The sequence below is a fragment of the Corvus moneduloides genome, chromosome 4 (assembly GCF_009650955.1).
Source record: "Corvus moneduloides isolate bCorMon1 chromosome 4, bCorMon1.pri, whole genome shotgun sequence".
Taxonomy (NCBI): Eukaryota; Metazoa; Chordata; class Aves; order Passeriformes; family Corvidae; genus Corvus; species Corvus moneduloides.
Genome location: NC_045479.1, coordinates 72,687,046 through 72,708,434, shown reverse-complemented (window position 1 = coordinate 72,708,434; position 21,389 = coordinate 72,687,046). Strand labels below are relative to the sequence as shown.

Sequence of the window (21,389 nt, the reverse complement as noted above, 5' to 3'; positions counted from 1 at the left end):
GGAGGGCGACGGGCCAATGAGGAGCCGCCTTGCTGCGGGGCGGGCTGGCAGCGCGCTCGGCGAGTCTCCTTGGGGCCGTCCGTGTGTCCGCGGGCCGAGATGGGCGGCGGCGGCAGCACTCGGCGCGTCACCTTCGAGGCGGACGAGAATGAGAATATCACCGTGGTCAAGGGCGTGCGGGTGAGCGCGGGGCCGGCCCGGGGCTCGCCGGGGCGTTGCGGGCTTGGCCCGGCCCCGGCTCCCTCTCTCACTCTGCCTCTCCCCTTCTCCCTCGCCTGCGTCCCTGCTCCTGCCTCTGTCCCTGCTTCTGTCCCGCTTCCCTCCGTCTCCCGCAGTGATTTCCCCTCTCTCCAGCCCAGCTGGGATAAGGAGCCGTGTGCCCCGCGTGGTGACCCGTTCTAGGGGAAATCTGTAACTACAGGAGCTCGGTTTGTCTTTCCCTGACCTCCACATGCCGGAGCTCCTCCCTTTCCCGTGTCCTGCTCCCGTTCACGCTGAGTGTCCAACTTCCTGTGCGCCCGCCGAGCCGCTCTCCGTCTCTCCCTGTTTATCAGCGGTCCCAGCATGGTTTGGGTTGGAAGGGACGTTAAAGAACACCAGTGCCACCCCCGCCATGGCAGGGACACCTTCCACCACCCCAGGTTGCTCCAAGCCCCGTCTAACCTGCCCTTGAACACTTCCAGAGATGGGGCAGCCACATTCAGTTCCAGGGCAGGTGGCGGGAATGCCGCCCCTGTCGTCTGTAATATTCCAAAATACGACTTGTGACACAAGGAACTTGGGGAATTCTTGCAGCTTAGGAATTTTTCCATGGGAGACACTATGTAGCTCGTATCAGGAATGATAATAACTTACCACTTACTGCTGCTTTTAGGGAGGAGTGGTGCAGGAAGAGCATTGAGAGTTCATTCTGTTTCAGCAAACTCATATTTTCATTTCTGGTCATTTAATGCTCTTGAGTAAATAGGTGGCAGTGATATAAATGTAATATAAATTTATATATTCCACACAGAGCAGAGTCCATGTGCTCTGAAACATGGCACAGGTTGTTCAGAGGAGCTGTGGCTGGCCCTAAATCCCTGGAAGCATCCAAGGCCAGGCTGGATGGGGCTGGGGACAACCTGGGATAGTGGGAGGTGTCCCTGCCCATGGCAGGGGGTGGAATTAAAAGCCCTTTAAGGTTTCTTCCAACCCAAATAATTATGTGATTTGACGACAGAAGTTAGAAACCGAAAGTTCTTATGCTAATAACTCTTTTACTCTTGTTAGTTTTATCCAGGGCTTCCATAGATCTGAAACTGGAGGCTGCTCTTACTCTGCTTGAGTCTGTACAGTTTGGGGCAGTGTTTTTCTGTGTGCTTGCATCAACATCCAAATGAACTTTGTGTTCAACTGTGACCACTTGTGTTGCACAAGTGCTTTGAGGGCTTTCCCAGGATGAAATTCTTCCTGGGTTGAGTGCTCTGCACCTGAGAAAGGCAAATTAAATCACTGAGAAAGGCAAAAATGCTGATTAATTACCAGCAACACGCCCAAAGGTGTTGCTTCCTTTACTCTTCTCTGTATCCTCTCTGAGAGCCAAAATCTTCTTGTTCTGTTTGTTTGGAGCACTCACCTCACAAGTAAGGGGATTGTTTTGTGCTGGGGATTGAATTTTAGCAGCTGTCATGTCTTACAGAGAGGCTCCAGGCTCGTTTTAAAAAAGCTTCATTCCATTTGGAGGGGAAATGGGGAAAAAGAAGAAGCTGAAGTGTGACCCTGTTGTGTTTTGCAGTTGTCTGACAGCGTCATCGATCGGATGAAGGAACCTTCCTCACCTGGGAGACAGCACCGAGGATCAGGTGCAGGTTTGCTCCTGGTTTTCTGCTTTTAATGTGAAAACAGGAATCAGATGTGCCCTTCAGAGCATTGTAATGAACTCATTGCCCTTTTGCTGAGATGATTTTTTTGACATTAACTTTTTGGCTCATCTTTAGCTTTGCAGACTTTTAGAGGAATGAAATTCCTCTTTGTTTTCCTCTGGCTGACATTCAAGTGTAACACACAAATTAGACTTGGCTTTCCACGCTGTTATCCATTGTTAAAGACTTAAAAAAACCCCCAAACACCCCAGAACAAGCAAATATCCAAATATGTCTTGAGTTCTGAAGTGCAAATTCTTGGTTATTTAATCAAAACTGACTTTTATTCTAGCGAGGTTCTGCTGAAATACACTTAAGCAAACATTAAAAAGAGAATGTGCTCTTTTCCTACCCTGGAATGGTGGAAGTAAGTGATTTACAGCTCACATAGATCGATGGCTTTCTTAACTTGTTATATTTTGTTACTGAGGGCTGTTGAAATGCATCAAACCTCGTGCCAGGAATGCTCTGCTCTAATTTAAAATCCTTCAGCACAGCGAGCACAACGCAGCTGCTGCAGGAGCGAGGAGCAGTGGCAGAGATTGGAACAGGTGATTTGTGGACTCCCTGAAACCTGGGAAGTTCAAGTAAGGCTCTTATCAGTGCTCCAGAAATATTCATGATAGCAGAATTCCCCAAGGGCCTTTTGCCTTGATACTTAGAGAAAACCCCAGCAAACTCAGCACTGATTAAACACCTGTCCTGTGGCAGCCTTGCAGCAGGACTTGAGTAAACAGAATTTAGCATCTTTCTTCCTTCTGGAGCATAAAGTTGGTTTCCTGTTGCTTAATTGGAGGGGTCTGAATCCCAGAGTTGCTTGGGTTGGAAGGGACTTTAAAGATGCGTTCATTCCAACCCCCTTCAATGGGCAGGGAACCGCGGACAGGGAATCTTCTTTTTTAAAAATTTTTTAAATAGTAGCTTTTTCCTTGTGTTCCTATATTTCACTGTGGTGAAGAAATTATTGTAGAGAGAGGATTTTTATGGAACAACACTTGCATGTCTTAACTGCTTTCCCTGTGGTGTTTGCTGTTCATCCTTAAATGTGAGTTACGGGAAAATCCTGGGATTTTGGGGTGTGGGGACTGGAGGTGAGGGCTGTGATACCCCAGAAATTCTCTGCTAATTCACACTGTTGCATATCTTGAGCTTTCATTTTTGTTTCTATTTGGGAAATAGTGCATTTTATTTTTTTGGTTGCTTAGTTTTTTTTTTTTTTTTTGTTTTTTTTTTTTTTTTTTTTTTTTTTTTTTTTTTTTTTTTTTTTTTGTTATTTTTATTTATTGAAAGACTTGGAATGAGTCCATAGTTTATTGGGGAGAATGGAGCACCTGTGCTATGAGGAAAGGCTGGGACAATTGGGATTGTTCAGCCTGGAGAAGAGAAGCTTTGGGGTGAGCTCATTGTGGCCTAAAGAAAGATGGAGAAGGACTTTGGACAAGGCCTGGAGGGACAGGACCCAGGGAGTGGCTTCCCAGTGCCAGAGGGCAGGGCTGGATGGGAGATTGGGAATTGGGAATTGCTGGCTGGGAGGGTGGGCAGGGGCTGGAATGGAATTCCCAGAGCAGCTGGGGCTGCCCCTGGATCCCTGACGTGTCCAAGGCCAGGCTGGACATTGGGGCTGGGAGCAGCCTGGCACAGTGGGAGGTGTCCCTGCCCATGGCAGGGGGTGGAATTAAAAGCTCTTTAATGTCCCTTCCCATCCAAACCATTCCAGGATTCCATGAATTGCTTGACCTTCTCAAGCTTGCAAAACCTTAGGAGTATTTTTCCTTTAAGAACTTGTGGTTTTGGTGAAGTGCTTCTGTATCCCAGACAAAGAACACTTTACATAAATAAGGAAAGATGTCTAGAGGGAGAAACATTAGAGCTCTTAAACCCAGCCCTTTCTTCAAGGCAAGCCTTTGATAGCTTTTGGTGGAGGAATAATGGCTTAGGTTACGTGAAAGAATTTGTGTCTTGTTGCTTGCCAATAATGATGAATTTATTCACTTCAGTTTGGGGTCAGAAAATGAAATTGCATCCACTTACACTGAAATCTGACATCTAAAGACAATGTCTTAAAGCATCCCAGCTTGCTTGGCTCACCTGCTGGCTTCTGAGTAATATTAAATGCACTAAAATATTTAACAAGTGTAAAATCTTTCAAGTCTGTCTGTAATTCCTAAAGCAATATTGATGGGAAGCAATTCGGTCAGACAATGAGGTTTTGTTTTTTTTTCCCTGGGTGTGTTTTATACCTAAAACTTCAGACAAAGGGAATGGTTTAATTCATTTAGCTTAGTGAATATTGAAAAACTAACAGTTTATTAGGGGAAAAAAAAGAAGAAGAAATGCTTAAATTATTAAGAGGCTGAGCATCTCAGCCAGCCATTTCTTTCCCATTTGCAGAAACAGGTTCTATTAAGGACACAGAGGTTTTTTTCTCCTTTTTTTTTAAACTGCATTTGTTATTCTGTTCTCATGAGAAGAAATCAGCCAAGGCCCCATGTGACAAAATATTGAGCAGGGGTGTAGTAAAATGAGGCCTTCTGTGCCTCCTCAGGAGCTGGGTTACACCTTGCTTGTTTTCATGGATTAATTCTTGTGGATTGGTGTCTTTTTTTGTGTTGCTGTCTGGTTTTGGGTGCAATTTCAGTGGCTCTCGATACCTTGTGCCGGTCAGAAACATACCAAGGTGTTACTGGGATGTTCAGGAATGAGGATTTCAAGTGTTGGGTTCTAACTGGAGACAAAACTAGGATTTAGCTGAACTTTAGGAGAACAAACTTCACCTTTTGGTTGTGGGGTCACATAGGAGAAAGCTCTTGGGGGGCTTTAGGGAAGGTGGGAGATCCTTAAGGACAACCTATTCCTGGTGCATGAACAGCACATTCCAGTACTCAGGAAAATTATTGGATCCATTGTGAGGCTGGTCTGGTTAAAAGGGTAAAAATAAGGCCAGCATGAGGTGGAAGCAGAGAGAGACTGGAAAATGAGGGGATTTGGGGATCAGCAGAAGGTAGAGGTGTCATTCACCTCAACTTCGGCCAGGAGTTCAGCTGTCCCTCCCAATATTCCTGTATCCTGGTTAGAAATAACTCCTGTGGCCCCTCCCACCCTGAAGGATTCTGTGATCCTAGGATTTGGGTGTGCAAATCCATTTGCTCAGTGCCACAGAGCGTTTTTAATTCTTAAAAGATGGAAAGGGCCCACTGTGATCACTTGGATTTGTGCAGCCAAGGGAACGTGGCTGAGAATTTTAACGGCAGAATCATTGCCCTCATTCCTTGTTTGTTTTTAAGATAAGTTTTTAAAATTGAATGTTTTTGAAGAGTTGCAGCACATCCTGATGAGATTAGTAACTATGGATAGTTGGATACTGCATGAAAAACTGCATTAAAATTGGAATGTCTCAGGAGAAATGTTGTGGGCAGCTCTGCACTATTGCTTGTGAGAATTATTCTGTGTTGTCAGTTTTTGTGAGCACCTGGAAGTTTACAAATTTGGGCTGAACTTCTGCCAGGTAAGCAAGAATCCTCTGCAAATAAACCCTGGCAGTTTTGTCCTTTAATGTATTAATTGCTTCTATCCACCTTTTTGTTCCAACAGTACTTTTTCTCTGCATGAACTGAAAGATGAAATGAACTGACATTTGTGATGTTACTTTCTAGAATTCCTCTTATTTTTAGAACAGGAAAAAACCTGAGGTTTGGCAGTGCCTGGGTTGATTCCCTTTGCTGTGAGACACCTGGAAAGCTCAGGCAGTTCCTGACATGAATTTTCCACCTTCCTTCCTGCACCAGGAGCCAGGAGAGCTTGGGTTTTGCTTTTGATTGTGTTTATTTGCCCTCCTCTACTTGCGGCTCTGAGAAGTCTTTCTAAAAAGTGTTTTAAACTTGTACTGGAAACCTGAAATAAATCAAGAGGGACCCTCAGGCAACACTGAGGTGGATCACTGATGACCTGGAAGGCCATGATTTGCTTGTTATAAATTAATATTAATAATTTCTTGCTACTTAGTAGTCACACAGTTTCTTGGAGATGACTTTTCTTTGCAGTGATGTCCATTGATATCCTTTGGGTTAAAGGTGTTGATGGAAGTGTTTTATTATCCAAAGGTGAAATGTCTTGTAACTCACCAGATTGCTAAAGGTGCCAGAGTTTTAGTGCTGTCAGTGTAACAGCAAATCCTTAGTGGAGCCTGACATTCCTGTCACTGGATTGCAGCAGAAGAGGGAAGATGGAATTATGCAGGGGAGTTGGAGGAGGTGCTGCAGAAATTAAAGTTTTTGCTGTCTGTGTGACGTGCAGGGTGTTCTGTGGGTGCTTTCAGGTGGCTTGGTAAGGCCTTGTCAACTGGTGCTGAAATTCCTGTGAAAAACTGGTGAATCATGGGAGTTGAACATGTCCATAATTGTGGAAAAGGAATATGCCCCATCCCTGGAAGTGTCCAAGGCCAGGTTGGACGGGGCTTGGAGCAATGTGGGATAGTGGCAGGTGTCCCTGGTGTGGCAGGGGGTGGGAATGAAGGACCTTTAAGGTCCCTTCCAACCCAAACCATTCCATGAACATCTAGAACCGGATGAATTTTCACCTTGCAAGGTGTGAATGAAAAGCTGGAATGTGCTGGCTTGCTCTCTTGTGCTATATTCCCAACATTTGTTTCACTCCAAAGCAGTATTTTGGATCTCCACTGAAGCACTGTCGTTGGGATTTCAGCAGCCCTGCACCTCTGGGCTGCATGGCTCAGTTGCTTTTTAAGTGCTGAGACATTCCATGGAATGAGGCATTTTATGCTAAAGGCGAGCAGGAGTAAAAGGCAAAAGGTGTTGGAACATGTCCTGTTGTGTGAATGTGATGTTTTTAACCTATAATTGATGTTACCACGAACCTCATTTGCTCATGTCTGTTGTTATCCTGATGTGGTGTGCAGTGATCTAAACCCAGAAACTCCTACAAGAACAATTTATAACTAAGTATATCTAAACATGCTCCAAGAAATGCCGTTTGTGTAAACGTTAACCTGGAGTTTGACATGGCACAAATTTGGGTTGGTTGAAGAAAGTTTTTTACCAATGAAGGCAGGGAGGCCCTGGCACAGGGTGCCCAGAGAAGCTGTGGCTGCCCCTGGATCCCTGGAAGTGTCCAAGGCCAGGTTGGAACACCTGGAGATAGTGGAAGGTGTCCCTGCCCATGGCAGGGGGGACTGGATGAGCTGAAAAGTCAAAAGTCCATCCCAAGCCATTCTGGGATTCTGTGTTGCTGTGATTGTGCAGTTGAAAGGCCAGGCCAAATGTAGGAGAGGTTCTTCTGTCTCTCCCTTCCTCTCTCCCTCTGTTTCTTTCGTCGGAATGAAACAATCCCGTTCAACTTGGAATGAGAAGAGTGGCCCCAGTGTGGGAGGTGTTTAAGGCTGAAATTGCAGTGAGTGATTCCCAGCCCCCCTTCAGCTCCCACTGTTGCTTTATTTGTTATTCAGTGTTGGGAAGGGAACTAAAGAAATGAACTCTGAGGTTTCCAAGGGTTCTGCAAATGGAGGAATTAAGTTTTTCAATCAGTGGGATTGAGCTGTGGTTTTGTTTTGTTTCCCTACATGAGGGCCAAGGCAAAAGCCAATTTATTCCACGAATATTGTCAGATATTGGGGGACATTAAATTGATTTAAAGGTTTCTCACTTTACAACTGATGGAGAACTTGGGCTATTCCAGGTGGAATTTAAAGGAAGAGCCCTGGATGTGCCAGGTCCTGTCCTCATACGTAGAAGTGAATAGGTCTCAGGCACACTCACTGCAGTGACGGTCACTTTCTTCTGCAGTTTTTTGCCTTTTACAAATCATTTTCTGTGCGTGGCTTCTTGCAGAGAGGCAGAATTTATTTTTCAAGGAGCTTTCATTTAGAAGTGTCGCTTTTTGTTTCCATTTATTCTTAGAAACAGATACTTTTTATGTACTGCCTTCCACGTGCTTTTTGGGTCTCTGGTGGATTTGGGGAAATTAAATTTCATGTTATTCTGCTTTAGGCTGCCTGTGCTCTCTTAGGGTTTGCTGAGTGCAGGCGTTGGCTCTCCAAATCTTGTGTAGCGCACAAATAAAGGGATTTTTGTCGTAGCTGCTGTTTAACAAGCACATCCAAAGTACTTGCTTAGCAATGGCTTGTGAGTTAAAAGTTAAAACCTGCTTTTTAATGTGGGAGCACGAGATTTGTGCTTGTTAAAGCATCATCTTCCAGTACTTAGCAGGAAAATCATTTTGGAAAACAACTGTTGGCGGCTGGTGTGTGATTCTTCTATTAATTTCTAGTAAGCTCAATTCAGGAGGGAGAATTAAGGCACTGGGCACAGTTCTTGGAGCCCTTTCCAAAACGTCAGGAAATAATGACTTTTAAGGCCTAAATCTATGCATTTATGGATGGAAGTGGTGCCATTGCCTTTTACTAGTTCTGAGTAAATTGTTTTGTAGTTAAATCCTGGAAAAAGCTTTAGGACTTTAAGCCTGGCCTTAGGCTGAACTTGCTGAGATGAAGCCAGAGTTTATCCACGCTTTATGAGCTAGACTTGTGTGGTGGAGCTTTTGAGTTTTGGGGCTTTTATGCGTGTTAAAATTAATAAAAAACCTATCTAGCAACATGTTTTTTTTTTTCTTTCAGTTTTTCTTAATTTTACTTTTTCCATTAGAAATCAGAATTTGATGGAAGAAAATGCCTGTTTGGGGAACATTTGTCGTGGTCTTTGTTAGAAATCTCCCATGTGTGTCCTTGCAGAATTGTCTGTGTTCTGTCCTATTCCTCTCTTGTCCTTCAGAGACCTTCCTGGGATTATAGGTCAAAAAGCCCAGATAGCTGGCTCAGATAAAGAGCTTTGTAATTTAAGGGATTGTTGGAATAGAAGTCATCTGGAGCAGTTTGAATGATTTTTTTTTTTTTATCTTAAAGAACAAAATAAAAAATATTGACAATTTTAATGAGATAAACCCAATGAGTAAATTAGAGCTGTTTGATTTCACCAACACAAGTCCTGATAGCACCAAGCAAGGAAATTGCCATTCTGCTGTGTAGAATCCTCTGTGGTTTTACAGTACAATAGTTATTCTTATCCAAATTTATCTTTGCACTGACTGAAGGAGCAGAGGAATTTAAGTGCTTTTTTTTCCTTTGTATTATTGAAAAATAGCACTTGTTAGATGTAACACAACTTCAGCAGCACAAGGAGACCTCCAAGTAATAAAACCTTTAGGTTTTAATAGTAAATTGCTACTTTTCTTCCCATTCCGATTTATTTACCAGTGAGAGACTCCTCCGTGTGGTACAAAAGAACACTTTAAACCTACGATTTAATTGCATATGATGAAAAGAAACACTTTGTTTTATTCTTTCATCTTCAGGCTGCAGCAAAGTGTTCCTAAAGCTCTTCCTCACTTGTCAGCTGAGGCAGGTTAAGTGTTTTGTTGGTGCTGCTGCTTGAAAGCTTCGTGCAGTTGTTGTTTAGTTAAACAGGAGGTACCACTTAGAATCCTTTTCCTCAGCCTCAAGGGAATGGGAAAAACTTTATTGCCACAATAAATTATTGCCACAATTTTTTTCCCCATCCTGCTTTCCTTGTGTTCTGAACTCTTTGACTTTCAATGGTGTCATATTAAAAGTTTTGAGCAACACCAGGCTGAAAATTGGGCTTCGGCTATACCTAGCTGCTGGTTGAAATCTAAATTTAGGAAGTAAGGAAAGGACATTTCTTCCCTATTTTTTCAAGGTTTGATGTGTGCCTCTGGCAATGCTTCATGGAGCCAATTTATCAGATACTCATTTTTAGCTTCATTAACCATGTTTGATTTCACCTCTTGTTAATCACCAAAAAACAAGCATTTAATCTCAGCTGTTCTTTCAGGGTGGGAGATGGTGGTTCTTCCCAGAAAGGTTCTGCTTCCCCTTAATCTCTGGAACTTTTTACTGAAGGAGTTGAATGGTTTATCCAAGATGCTTCACTTTGTGTTTTTTTACCTTTTCCTCCCCCTTTTCCTCCTTTCATGAGAGGGAGGCAGTTTATCCTTGAAAAAGCTCTCAACTATCCCTGATGCTACTAATTGACATTTCTCAACAAGAGGAGATGGCACCAATTTAGGAAATTTAAGGAGAAAAAATAATAATATCCAGAGAAATGGGTAGGAAAAATTAAAAGGCAGCGGTTGTTGAGAAGAGTGATTTTGGTGTTAATCAGAAACCTAAGGAAGCTGGAATTTTTGGAGGAGCACCACTTGTATCACATCACTTTGGTCAAAACTTGGTGGCTCTTGTGTTTCTGTGCCAGTGTTGAACACATTTATTTCTGCTTTTATTTTTCTCTGTTTGCAGAAGAAAAGAGAATGTTCTATTCAAAGTGAACCTCAGAAATGCCTCAATTTTCTGGGAGCATCTTCGGGATAATCACATTATTCTTTCTCCTTGAGATTTTCATATTTCACCTCTTGCAGCCTCTTTTTCTTCCCTGTAGTACCTTGGTTTTCTGTCTGCTCACAACTTGCAGCACTAAAAAGCCACCATTTGTAGTAAGCATTGCATCAGCTGAGACCAGTCATTTGTACAAGTGATTTTTATTAGCAGATCTCATTGCAAATCATTAAAAATGCAGGTGTTGGATTAATGTTGTTGTGAGAATTTCAAGCATTTCAGTGTTGTCCTTTATTTTTAAACAATTTCTGAATAATGAAAATAACCATAAACATCATGATTACACATTGTTTACAGCCTGTTTTCAGTTATTATTAAAAGCAGCATTACAGGGCTGAATATTGGGCTGAAAACACATTCAAAGTTGACAATACTGGAGCTGTGTGCTGATAATTCAATAAAGAAAGCTGGTTTTGCTGGAGTTGGAGAAAAAGCATCAAAATGTGTGTAAGTCACTTCCACTTTTCTTGAGAGAAATGAATGCTTGTGCCTGTGCACCAAGTTATTGAGGATGCACATGTTTGAAATGTGAATATTGGCTATTTTTAAGCTGACTTCTTGGGTCATATTACATGAAATAAATGTTTTTCCACTTGGGCACTAAATTAACTTCCAGATTATTCTCCAAAATAAACAAGCTGCTGTATGGGGTGTCAGAATCTGGAAACGTTGTCCTCAAGGCATCAGGAAATACTTGGAAATTCTCCTGTACTTCCTTTTCTAAGGGATTCCCATGTCCAGGACATTGTACAAATGTTGAAATTCCAGTCAGCAATTCCAAGCCTGAACGTGCTGGAGTTTTCATCTGAGCGGAATAAACAAATTCTGCAATTATGGTTTCTCTGCTCCGATGGATGCTTTGTAGCAGCCTCTTGTTATAACCTGTCTGAATGAACAGGAGATGAGATTGAGCACACCACAACAGCTGCTAAAGATCCACTTATTTTTCACTGCTGCTTTCTTTGTATCCAATTTGAGATGAAGTGATTGCTTTCAGATTTTGTGCAGCCTTTCGGTGCCGATGTCATCGATAAGTGAAATCAGGACTTGATACAGAGATAGTCACCTTTTCTAGTTTTGCTCAATATTCAGGTTCTACTGGAACATTTTTTAATCCCTTTAAAATTTAGTGCTCGGGTGTTAAATGGCTTTAAATGTGCAGTGTGGGAGTTTGATATCCTGATTGATCTTCCCATGCGACTCCAGCCACTGAGAAATCTGTTTAATGGGATCAAGCAGAGGTATTGATGAGTGTTATCTTTGGGTGAAACACTTTTTTCTTTCATTAACCTTTACCTGTAGGGACACTTCCACTGCTTGTTTTTTTCACAGGATTATGGATTCTTAACGGTTTCCTCTCCCTTCTCTCCTAGAATATCTTTATAATTAGTTTTAGCCACAGAGGTAGATTTCTCAAGGACAATTAATTTATTCACATGTTTTTTTAAATCTTGCCAATGGGTTGGTGTCAATGGCACTGTTGAAGAGTTTTGTGGAATTCATAAGAACTTCCTCAGAGGGATTTGCTCAGGACAGATGGGGAAAATTCATAGTGGACATGGATCTGCTGCAGAATGGTTACAAAAGTCTCTCTTAAAACACCTTTTCCATCATTATTGTCCACTTGCTCTTTGCATCATTCTTGTCTTTTCCTGGTTTAATTGCAGGTTTGCTTCTCTGAATCCCACCTGCTTCCCCTTCCACCTTATCAGTGCTTTCAAAATTCTACGTTATCCTTTCCATCCTCCTTCTTGCTGGATTTCTTCACTCATTTAGGTTGAAAGAGACCCTTAAGATAATGGAATTAAAGACTGGTTTGGCTTGGAATGACCTTAGAGATCATTTTTTGCCATGGGCAGGGACACCTTCCCCTATCCCAGGCTGCTCCAAGCCCTGTCCGGCCTGGCCTTGGACACTTCCAGGGATCCAGGGGCAGCCACAGCTTCTCTGGGAAATCTGTGCCAATGTCACCACCTTAAATAAAGAATTTATGTCACACACATTTGATCTGTGACATCAAGGAACAACTGGATGTGGCACTTAATAAATGGCTTTAATGAACATTAGTGGAAATGAGTGGTGGGTGCAGCTTTGGGGTGTGTTGATACGAAGAGCAGAGCCACCTGCTCCACAAGCAGTTGGAACGGGAACATTTGACAGTAAAATTCTGTGCCTGCAGCCTGTGTTCCTGCCCATGGAAAGGTATAAAAATAACCTCCCTCCAAGGCCTTTGTGACAGTGATGAGCAGCTTTGTGATTTCCTTATTCCTGCCCAAAGTAGCTCCAATGCAGAGCTGAAATTGGGGAAAATTGACTTTTCAGTGCCACCGATAGTGCACAATCACAGCTGGAGTTTCCTTCTTAGAGGTGATGGTGGTAGATGATCTGAACATCAAAATTTGCTATTTTTGGAGCCCTGGCAGTGCAGGGAGGCCCATTTGGGAGTGTTGGACTGAGCAGGAGTGGTTGGCAATTCTTTGCCATTAGTGGTGACTTCTAAGAGATGTTTTAGTTAAAAAAACCCTTTTTTACTCACCTGCTATGTGTAAAAATACATAATTATTTCCCTGTCCTCTGCACTCGTAGAAGGAGTTTGTTGAAATACATGTGAAAGAATTTAAAACAGATTTTGTCCAAGAAGATGAAAAGGACACCAGTAAATTTCCCTGCACTGTCAGATAAAATAGCTTTACAATAAACTTCTGAACCATAAAGATCAGGAACTGGACAACTTAAATTGTCCTGAAAGGACACCACATGCTTAATCCTCTTGAAAGCAGAATCATCAAATCCTTCTTATCATTGCTTACAATATGATTATTTTTTTTTTTTAATGTTGAATTACAGAATCCTGATTCTTTTATCCATTGTATTCCACAAGAAAAAAGCCTTCCAGTGTGTGTGGAGTAGGGATTACTAAAACAGCTGAAATGGGAATTTTCTCCACTGCTGTATTCAGTCTGAGGCAGGGATAGTGTTTTAAAGGTGTGTGATACTTCTGTTTCATTATTTTTATTAATTTTTTCAAATTAACAGGAGGGCAGAATGACTTATGGCTAAATAGCTGTTGAAATGAGTTATTATCTCTCTATTTTATTACAGAGGTGGGGGAAAAAGATGGGTTATGAAAAAGGTTTGGTTGAAATCACTCCCTCCCTTCCAGGGCTATTGAGAACGATGGAAAAAGTAACATTAAAACTCCGTGAAGTCATTTATCCACACAGCAGGAGTTCCTGCAGAAACTAAAAATTAGGGGAATTTTTAACTGGCTTTTTAAACTCAGTGCACTTCTTGGTGGGAAATACCTGATTTTATGGGCTCTCACGTATTTCGAGATGTACTGAAGATATTTCATGTTTCTACTCTTGCACAACATCCCTGTATCTGTCACCTGTTTATCAAATTTAAAGTCCTCTAAGACAGGATATTTCAAAATATCAGAACTATGTCAAACCCACGTATTTTTGGTAGTGTGAATCTCAGAAATGAATTATTTTTGTAAAACAGAGCCGTTAGCACAGGCAGGTACAACCTAATTCAAAGAATCACAGGGGAAAACCTCCTAATCCTGTTTTTTCCAGCCGCCTCATAAATCCAATGTGATTTGCTTTATCCCAATATTAACAGGATATTGAAAGGAGACTATTCAAAATATAATAGGAAATAACTTTGTTTTGTTGCTTCTAGACCATGCACTGTCTTGTTTCTAATTGAAATTAGTATAAATTGATTGATATCCACATTTACTTTGGAAAATAGAGAATGTAATTATGCAAGAGCGCCTTTGGAAAGTAAAATATTAAATATTTTTAAATTATGCACACTTAATTGCATTGTTTTTGTATTTCATTATCCTATGAACTCATCTGAAATATTCCTGCACATTACTAATATTTAACAGTTAATACAAATTTCTGTCCTTGGAGGGGAGCTTTGTTTGTACTGAATTCCTGATGGGAGGAAGTTTCTGGAACTGGGGATTTCAGTGGAGAAGGTGCTGGGTGTGTTGGTAGTTAAATTTGTATCAGTCTGAAAGTAGAGTTTGTTCTTCAGAATGCTCTTTAATAATATTTAAGAAAACCCACAACAGTTTAAAGGCTGCTTTTTGAAGCACGTAAATGACTTTTTAAATGTTTTTAGGGTTTTCTTTCTGCTGCTGGGCTGGAGGGATGGTTCATTATTGTTTTCATTGAGTGCAAGGCTAATTTGCGTTATTTTTAAGGTTAAGGATCAGGTACAACAGTGTTTGAAACCCACTAAATTTAAAAAGTAATTATCTCCCAGCAATACTTGATGCACTTTAATTACAACATTTTCCTGTCTCCTCTCCTGTGCTGCTCCCAGCAAATCCAGGGCTCTTTGAGAACCAAAAATTAAGGAAAGCAGAGTAGATTTCATGGTGTCATTGTCTTCCCACCTGATTTAAACACACCAAGTACATATTCTACAGCTTTAATCAACATTGAAATCATCTCTTCTGCTATCCCAGCTTGCTCCAAGCCCCATCCAACCCAGCCTTGGATAATCCCAGGCTGCCACAGCTTCTCCGGGCAACCTCTTCCAATGCCTGAGGAAAGAATTTCTTCCTGTTGATATTGATGATTTTTGTGTGACCTGTGGAATTTAGATATGGACCAAACCGGCGCTTTTATTATGCAGAAAGACTAAATCAAGGCAATTTGCATATTATAATAGTTGCATTTTACACATCTTAAGTTGAAATGTGGGGAAAGTGTTTTAATTGTGGAAGACCCCTGATCAGTGTGAGCTGCCAGTGTGAGCAGCGAAGGCACCAGGCACGTGGGCTTCCTGATCCAATATTTATGAGCATTAATGCACAATTAGGAATTCTCCTGGTGACATCTTCATTAACTCCTCCGAAGCTGTAGCAGCTGAGGCTGATGATGGGGCTGAAGGCAGCCCTGAGGTGCCCTGTCCCAAAGGAGCTGGGTAATGTTCCTACTCACAGTGATGGGAGAACTTCCCCTTGGATGGCATCCGTGGTTTGACTGCCCTGATGTTGTTGTCAATACCAGATGCCAGAGGTGAATGGAAGAAACTGCAGGAATTCACTGGGAATTGGTTTTTCCAGCACAAAAAGGAGTCTTCCTGTGGCTGGCAGTGATTGGGAGATACCTTGGAGCTGTGTTCTCTGTTTGGGGAACGTTTCAAGGGAAATGTTTCAAAGGGCTTGTGGTATTGAGTCCATGAATTTTGGCGGAACCGAAAGAGATTTTAGCAAAGCTTACCCTGGCTTGAAGTGTGGTGTGGAAAGGCTGATTGAACACGGTGCTGGAGGAAGTGTGGAGGTGCCTCATTTTTGACTAATACTCCATATTCTTTAATTCTTTACATCCTCTCTTCCCCTTCAGCCTTCCTTCTTTCTCATGTGGAGCAAATCCAGAGGAGGCCACGAATTTGATAAGGAGCACCTTTGCTACAAAGACAGGTTGGGGAAGTTGGGGCTGTTCAGCCTGGAGAGGAAAAGGTTGTGTGGAGATCTTGGAGCAACCTTCCAGTATCCTGCAAGAATCTCCACTGGCCAGCATTTTTCTTTTAAATAGCCAAGCTTAACTAGAAGGAAAAACAGAACTTGGTGGGTTTTTTTGTGTTGTGTTTTTGTTGTTTTTTGGGTTTTTTTAATTCATTTTCTGAACATTACCTAGCTAAGTGTTTTCTAAAAGGCATTTGATTGTATCAAACCTAAGTGTCTCTTCATTAATAACTTAATGCACCTGCCCTTTCCAGAGAATTTAGTGAAGGTGCCTGCTAATAAATGCTGTTTACTTTAATGGGTTTTTTCCAAACGCCCAGCTAATGGGCAGCTTCCCAGCTCTGCAGGCTGGAAGTTATTTGAATAATTTGTCCATATCACATTGCTGATTTCTCAGGCTAACATTTCTGAGGCTGCAGGTGTCTTCTTTCCCTGAGGTTTGTTGTTTACTGCTCGGGGTGTAATCCTGACATCCTGCTGATTGTTTCTTTTCTGTAAAGCTACTGCTTTAGAGAGAGAGGAAAAAGATATGGATTTGGATCTTGTGATTAGCAAGGGCTGAGGAGTTGGAGGCAAATACTACAAGAGTTTATGTACCAACCTGTCGTAGACCTGGAGGATAAAATTGCTGATGGTTTCTCAAGAATTAGCATCACGTGAAGCTTTGCTCCCATCCTGCCCATGGGTGATCTGTGGAGTTCCAAGGCAGAGCACATTTTATGCATCTGAAACCTCAGGAACTGCTGGGAAGTGAGAAGTCCTTCAGTCTCTTTTGCTCCTCTGTCCTTGTCAGTTGTCCCTGTAACTATCCAAAGCCTTTTGGACCCTGGGGAAATACATTGGATTTCTGGTTCCTTATTTGCCTGATTTTGAAGCACAAGTGGGAGAATAAATACAAAGGGTTGAGCAAATGGCTTTGCATACTCTATATAAATATATTTTTAATGGAAATCAGGGTTTGTGACCTTTTAAAAAGGTGGTGGAATAAGCCTTTTTCAGGTTTGCCCAAGGATGTTGGATGGATTGGAATCTTCGTCTCTTGTCTGGAGAAGACTGAATGGACAAGTGTTGAAATCTGCTTTTTCACGAGGGCATGTAGTGACAGGACAAGGGGGAATGGCCTGAAGCTGAAGGAGGGTGGGTTTACATTCAGTATTAGGAAGGAATTGTCTTTCAAACTTTTCCTAAAGAGTAAGTCAGGGTGCTGTATCCCAGAGGCCACCAAAATGGCAAAACCTTGTGCCTGTACCGTCCCTGCTTGGTCTGCCCAGATCCTGGCAGGAGCTTTCTGGTTTTCATCACTTTTGACCCTGTCTAGATTCGAGACTCCCTCCAAAGCCTTTCCCTCAGTGCCCTCCACAGCTGGACAGGGGAGAGAAAATAGAATTAATAGAATTCCCAATCTCCTGGGAATCTCAGCTCTGGAGCAGCTGCTGCCCCTCCTGCCCTGCCCTGGCTGTCTGCAGGGCAGTTCCTCTCATGTTCTCACCCTGCTTTGCTCTGGCCAGCTGCACAAAACTTTTTTTTTTCTTCCTAAAGCCGTTATCCCAGAGGCATCACCGCCATTCCTGGTTGGCCCAGCCTGGTGGGTCCATCCTGGAGCTGGCTGGAATTGGCTCTGCTGGACATGGAGGAAGCTCCCCGGAACCACCCCTGTAGCCCCTGGTACCAAACCCTGCCCACAGAAACCCAGTACAGCCATTCTGTGTCTGGGCTGTTCCACAGAGCAGTTTGGTGCCTCTCAGACCGTTGTGCAGCCTCAGCTGGGGGTGCTCCATTCCCATTATCCCCATGGTTTTCCATTCCCATTATCCCAGGTGAACGGTGCCAATCAGACACCTATCCCCGTGGCGTGCTGAGGGGACAGAATAGCTATTCCTGGCTGCAGCACTGTGGGGTTTGGAGTGTGTTCCCATTACTGCCCATCTCTCCAGATTGGTTTGTGATGGGAGCTGTGCATTAAACACTCTCACACTCAGGGGGTGACTTTTTGTGCTCCTGTAGGAGCAGGGATGCAGTAAATCCTAAATATACTTGCCTGAAAATCTTCCCCGTTTGTCTGCTCTGGGATGAAGTTGGCGCTGATTTCAGTATCCTGAAGAGCTTCAAATATTAAAGGGGGTGGTGGTGGGAATGGCTATGCAATAACAATTTAATTTTTAATATAATACATTAATATTTTCGCAGTCTTGCACCCCCCAGGTTTAACATTCTCCAGTAGTTCAGTGGTCAGCTGTGTGTTTGTAATGCCCAGTAGTGTGAGCAGAGATGGCCATCAGAAATGTTACTGCTTTATCTAGAAACAGTCTTTTCCCGATCCTCTCTCAAATAAATTACCTTTTCTCTTTTTAAATGCTTCTTGCCCTAGAACAAATGCCTCCTCCTTGTAGAACTGCAATTATTTTTTTTTTCATCTGAAACATCATAAAGCTCCCATTTGGGAGCTACCCAATTATATCTTACAATAATTCTATCGAATGATCTATAGCTCCACTTTTATTCCCTATTAGTATTTGGCTGATCGATGGGCAGCCTAATTGATTGTTAAGGTCAAATGTCTTTATTGGCTGGTGCCCGAATCTTTCCTCATTATGACATAAACCATCCTCTGGTCTGTTGGTGTTCTTGTACTCATTTTTGTACACCAGAACCATAAATTTCATGATGTAGATGCTGGTGAGAAAGATAATTAATGTCGTCGTGTCAGTTGAGATAATCCCAATAAAATGGGGGTTTGCTTTTTCACCCAGATTTGTGGTAGAGATCTGTTCAAAGGTTCGTATTTCCCTCTGCATTTTCATTTTAATATATTTTTAGGCTGGGGTCTTACTTGGAACTCACAGATTTCCCCCCACTTTTCCCTGTGTTTCTGTGATCTCAGCATTTCCTGGGCCTGGTACGATGGATATCGATTCCTGCTGCTTTTCCTAAGATGTTTATAACTGCATTAGTTGGCCAAGACTCCCATAAAGTTGATGAAGCTGCTTCATTCATTCATAAAACTCTTTTGTGAGGCTGCTTTAGGATGAGTAGAATTGCTGTGAGTCTGAGCTATAATGGGAATGTGGAATAATGATTTTGGATAATCTTTGCAGATAAATCCAGCTCCTGGAGGTGAGGTCATTGAGACGCAGATCCTGCAGTGCCTGAAATTAACTTCGCTGGGCTTGACCTCCCCTAGCAGTGGTTTTGTCACTGCTCCAAAGGTTGTGGCGCCTTCTGGGATTCAGCAGCTTTGTTTTCCTGGGTGTTTTGGGGTGGGATCAGATCTTGGAGCTCTGTGCTTCCATGGAGGGGACACTGAGCCAGGAATGAGGGAATTACCTTGGTGCCTGTGCTGGAAATCCAGAGCACGGCAGAGGTTCAGCTCAGTGTAGGTAGGGCTTTATTCCAGGCAGGATTAGGATTAAGCTGGATTTTGGTGTTTTGTAGATATCTTTCAGCCTTGTAGGATTGGTGGCTCTCCAGCTTTTCTCCCTTTTTTCATATTCTTGAAGTAGTTGCTTCCCTCCTTTTTTTTGTTTTTAACCAGACTTTCATTGATTCATCTGACAGAATCTTAAGTGAAGGAAACATTCTTTCCATATCTGCTTGATTAAACAAAATCAGGAGAATTTGGGGCAAAATCTTTTCTAGGAGCTAGAAATATGGATATTCAGGACGTTGTAAGAGCTTTGTTGTATAAAATACATCTGAAAATGCTTGATTCATTACACAAAGATATTTCTTTTGGTTCTATATGAATGAAAAGCAGCATTTTATGACTTTACTGTTTATGTCTCTGTCTCATCCCCCATGGTTTTACTTTACTTTACAAAGAAGTATTTCTGAAGAAAAATACTTAATTTAACGTATAGTCCATGTTGTTCAAATTTCAAAAGATTGCACTAATTGAAAAGCTGTTTAATAAGAAAAAATTTTAAAGGCTCACTGGTGGTGTGCTAAAATGTCAAAGATGGTTAAACCACAAGAAAGCAACTCCAACTGCTGTGTGGAAAAAAGAAAAGAAACAATCGAGGGCACTGTGTTATGCAGTTGTTTCTGTAATTGGGAATAAGTTGTGTTCTGTTAACATTTCATTGAATTTTCTTTTAATTGCAGTTAATGATGAAGAGCTGAAGAAAAGAATAGCTGAGGAACTGGCACTGGAACGAGCCAGGAGAGACCCTGAAGCTCAGAAGAGGAGGTTGGTTCATTAATAACAGTATTTCAAACAAACTTGGGCTTAATGCTTTTATTTTATTTATCTGCTTGCTGAAAACAGCTGAATTCTGTGCCCCGAGACAAACTGGCTGTGAGAGCTTTGGGGGCTGCAGCGGGTTTGGATATTAAATCCATGTTCAGCACCAAATGAGCTGGAATTTCCTTGTAAGAGCTGATCCAAACTGTTGCTCTAAATCCCTTCTGACCTCCTGAGTGGGGCTTTTTTTGCAGCCTTTTAAGCTCAAGCTTTGCTGATTTCTCTGGAGCCCAAATAATCATTTTGTGCTGCAGAGACAGAAAGAGCAGGGGTGGGGTCCCTGGGACCCCGGGGGTTGAGCAAGGGTACCTTGGAACAGCAGCAGAAATGGGAATTCTGGAGGTTTTTGGGAATTCTGGAGATTCCTGGGAGCTGCAGGATGTTTTGAGGTACTTTGAATATGTGAAATACTGTATTAAACCAGTTTACACCAGTAAAACCCTTTAGATTCCTTTCTGTCTCTTGAAATACTCCTTTCTGTCTCTTGAAATATTCCTTTCTTTATATTGAAATATTCCTTTCTGTCTCTTGAAATATTCCTTTCTTTATATTGATATATTCCTTTCTTGGGTGTTTTTTTTCTCAGAGATTGTAGTGACTCTGAAAGCCTGGGCAGAGACATTATTAGCAATTAAAAATTCCTCTTTAAATTTAGAAATTTTAGTGTCTGATGAACTTCTGTGTTTAGTTCGCCTTTTGATGATTGTTGTAAATAGATAACACAACACCCTGAGTATAAATATGAACCTGCATATTGTCCTCCACTGAAAATGGGGAGAAAGGCTCATTATGATGGATTAAAAAAAATTAGGCTGTAATTAGTACTACTTAAACTGTCTGCATAGATCTCAGTTGTTTCCTACCCAGCATTCTGTTATTTAATTGAGTTAGGCTGATGGAGTATATAATGAGATAGGACTACATTAATGTCCCAGGGAAAAAAAAATCAGGCTTTTCTCTCTTTTTTTTTTGCATCAGCAATAAAGGAAATCAATAAGTTACAGTGAAATCTCTCCTCAGCTGGGCTTTGACAGGAAAACTTGGGTTACTTTTGAGCTTCTTGAGTGCTCAAGGCTTCAGCTAAATGGAATTAAAACATGGAAATATTTGGTTTGCAACTTCAGCATTTTGTCACGTGCCGCTTTCAGTACCTTCCAGAGTTCAGCTTCCAGGGGTTGTGCATTGGTCTGTGAAAAAAAGGGAGCAGATTGGGTAAAATATCAAAATAAATGAGTAATGATGATGATAAAAAAAGGACAAATATCAAAAACTTGTTACTGCTTTAGTTATTTTGTAGTTTTGATTTATTTAGTTGTTTTTTAGCCATAGCAA

The 21,389-nt window shown here is 41.9% G+C and overlaps 1 protein-coding gene across 3 annotated transcripts in view; it reads left to right on the top strand.

The window, feature by feature from the left end:
• The first annotated feature begins 4 nt into the window (after positions 1 to 4).
• Positions 5 to 21,389, top strand: part of CHCHD3 (coiled-coil-helix-coiled-coil-helix domain containing 3) — a 128,441-nt gene continuing 107,056 nt past the window's right edge. The window contains exons 1-3 of one of the 3 annotated variants that reach the window (XM_032106757.1): positions 5 to 180; positions 1,775 to 1,847; positions 19,919 to 20,003. In XM_032106757.1, the coding sequence (XP_031962648.1) occupies positions 100 to 180; positions 1,775 to 1,847; positions 19,919 to 20,003 (239 nt within the window). In that variant the 5' untranslated portion in view covers positions 5 to 99. The remainder of the gene's footprint in view (positions 181 to 1,774; positions 1,848 to 19,918; positions 20,004 to 21,389) is intronic. The other 2 variants (XM_032106758.1, XM_032106759.1) reach the window with 2 other exon arrangements.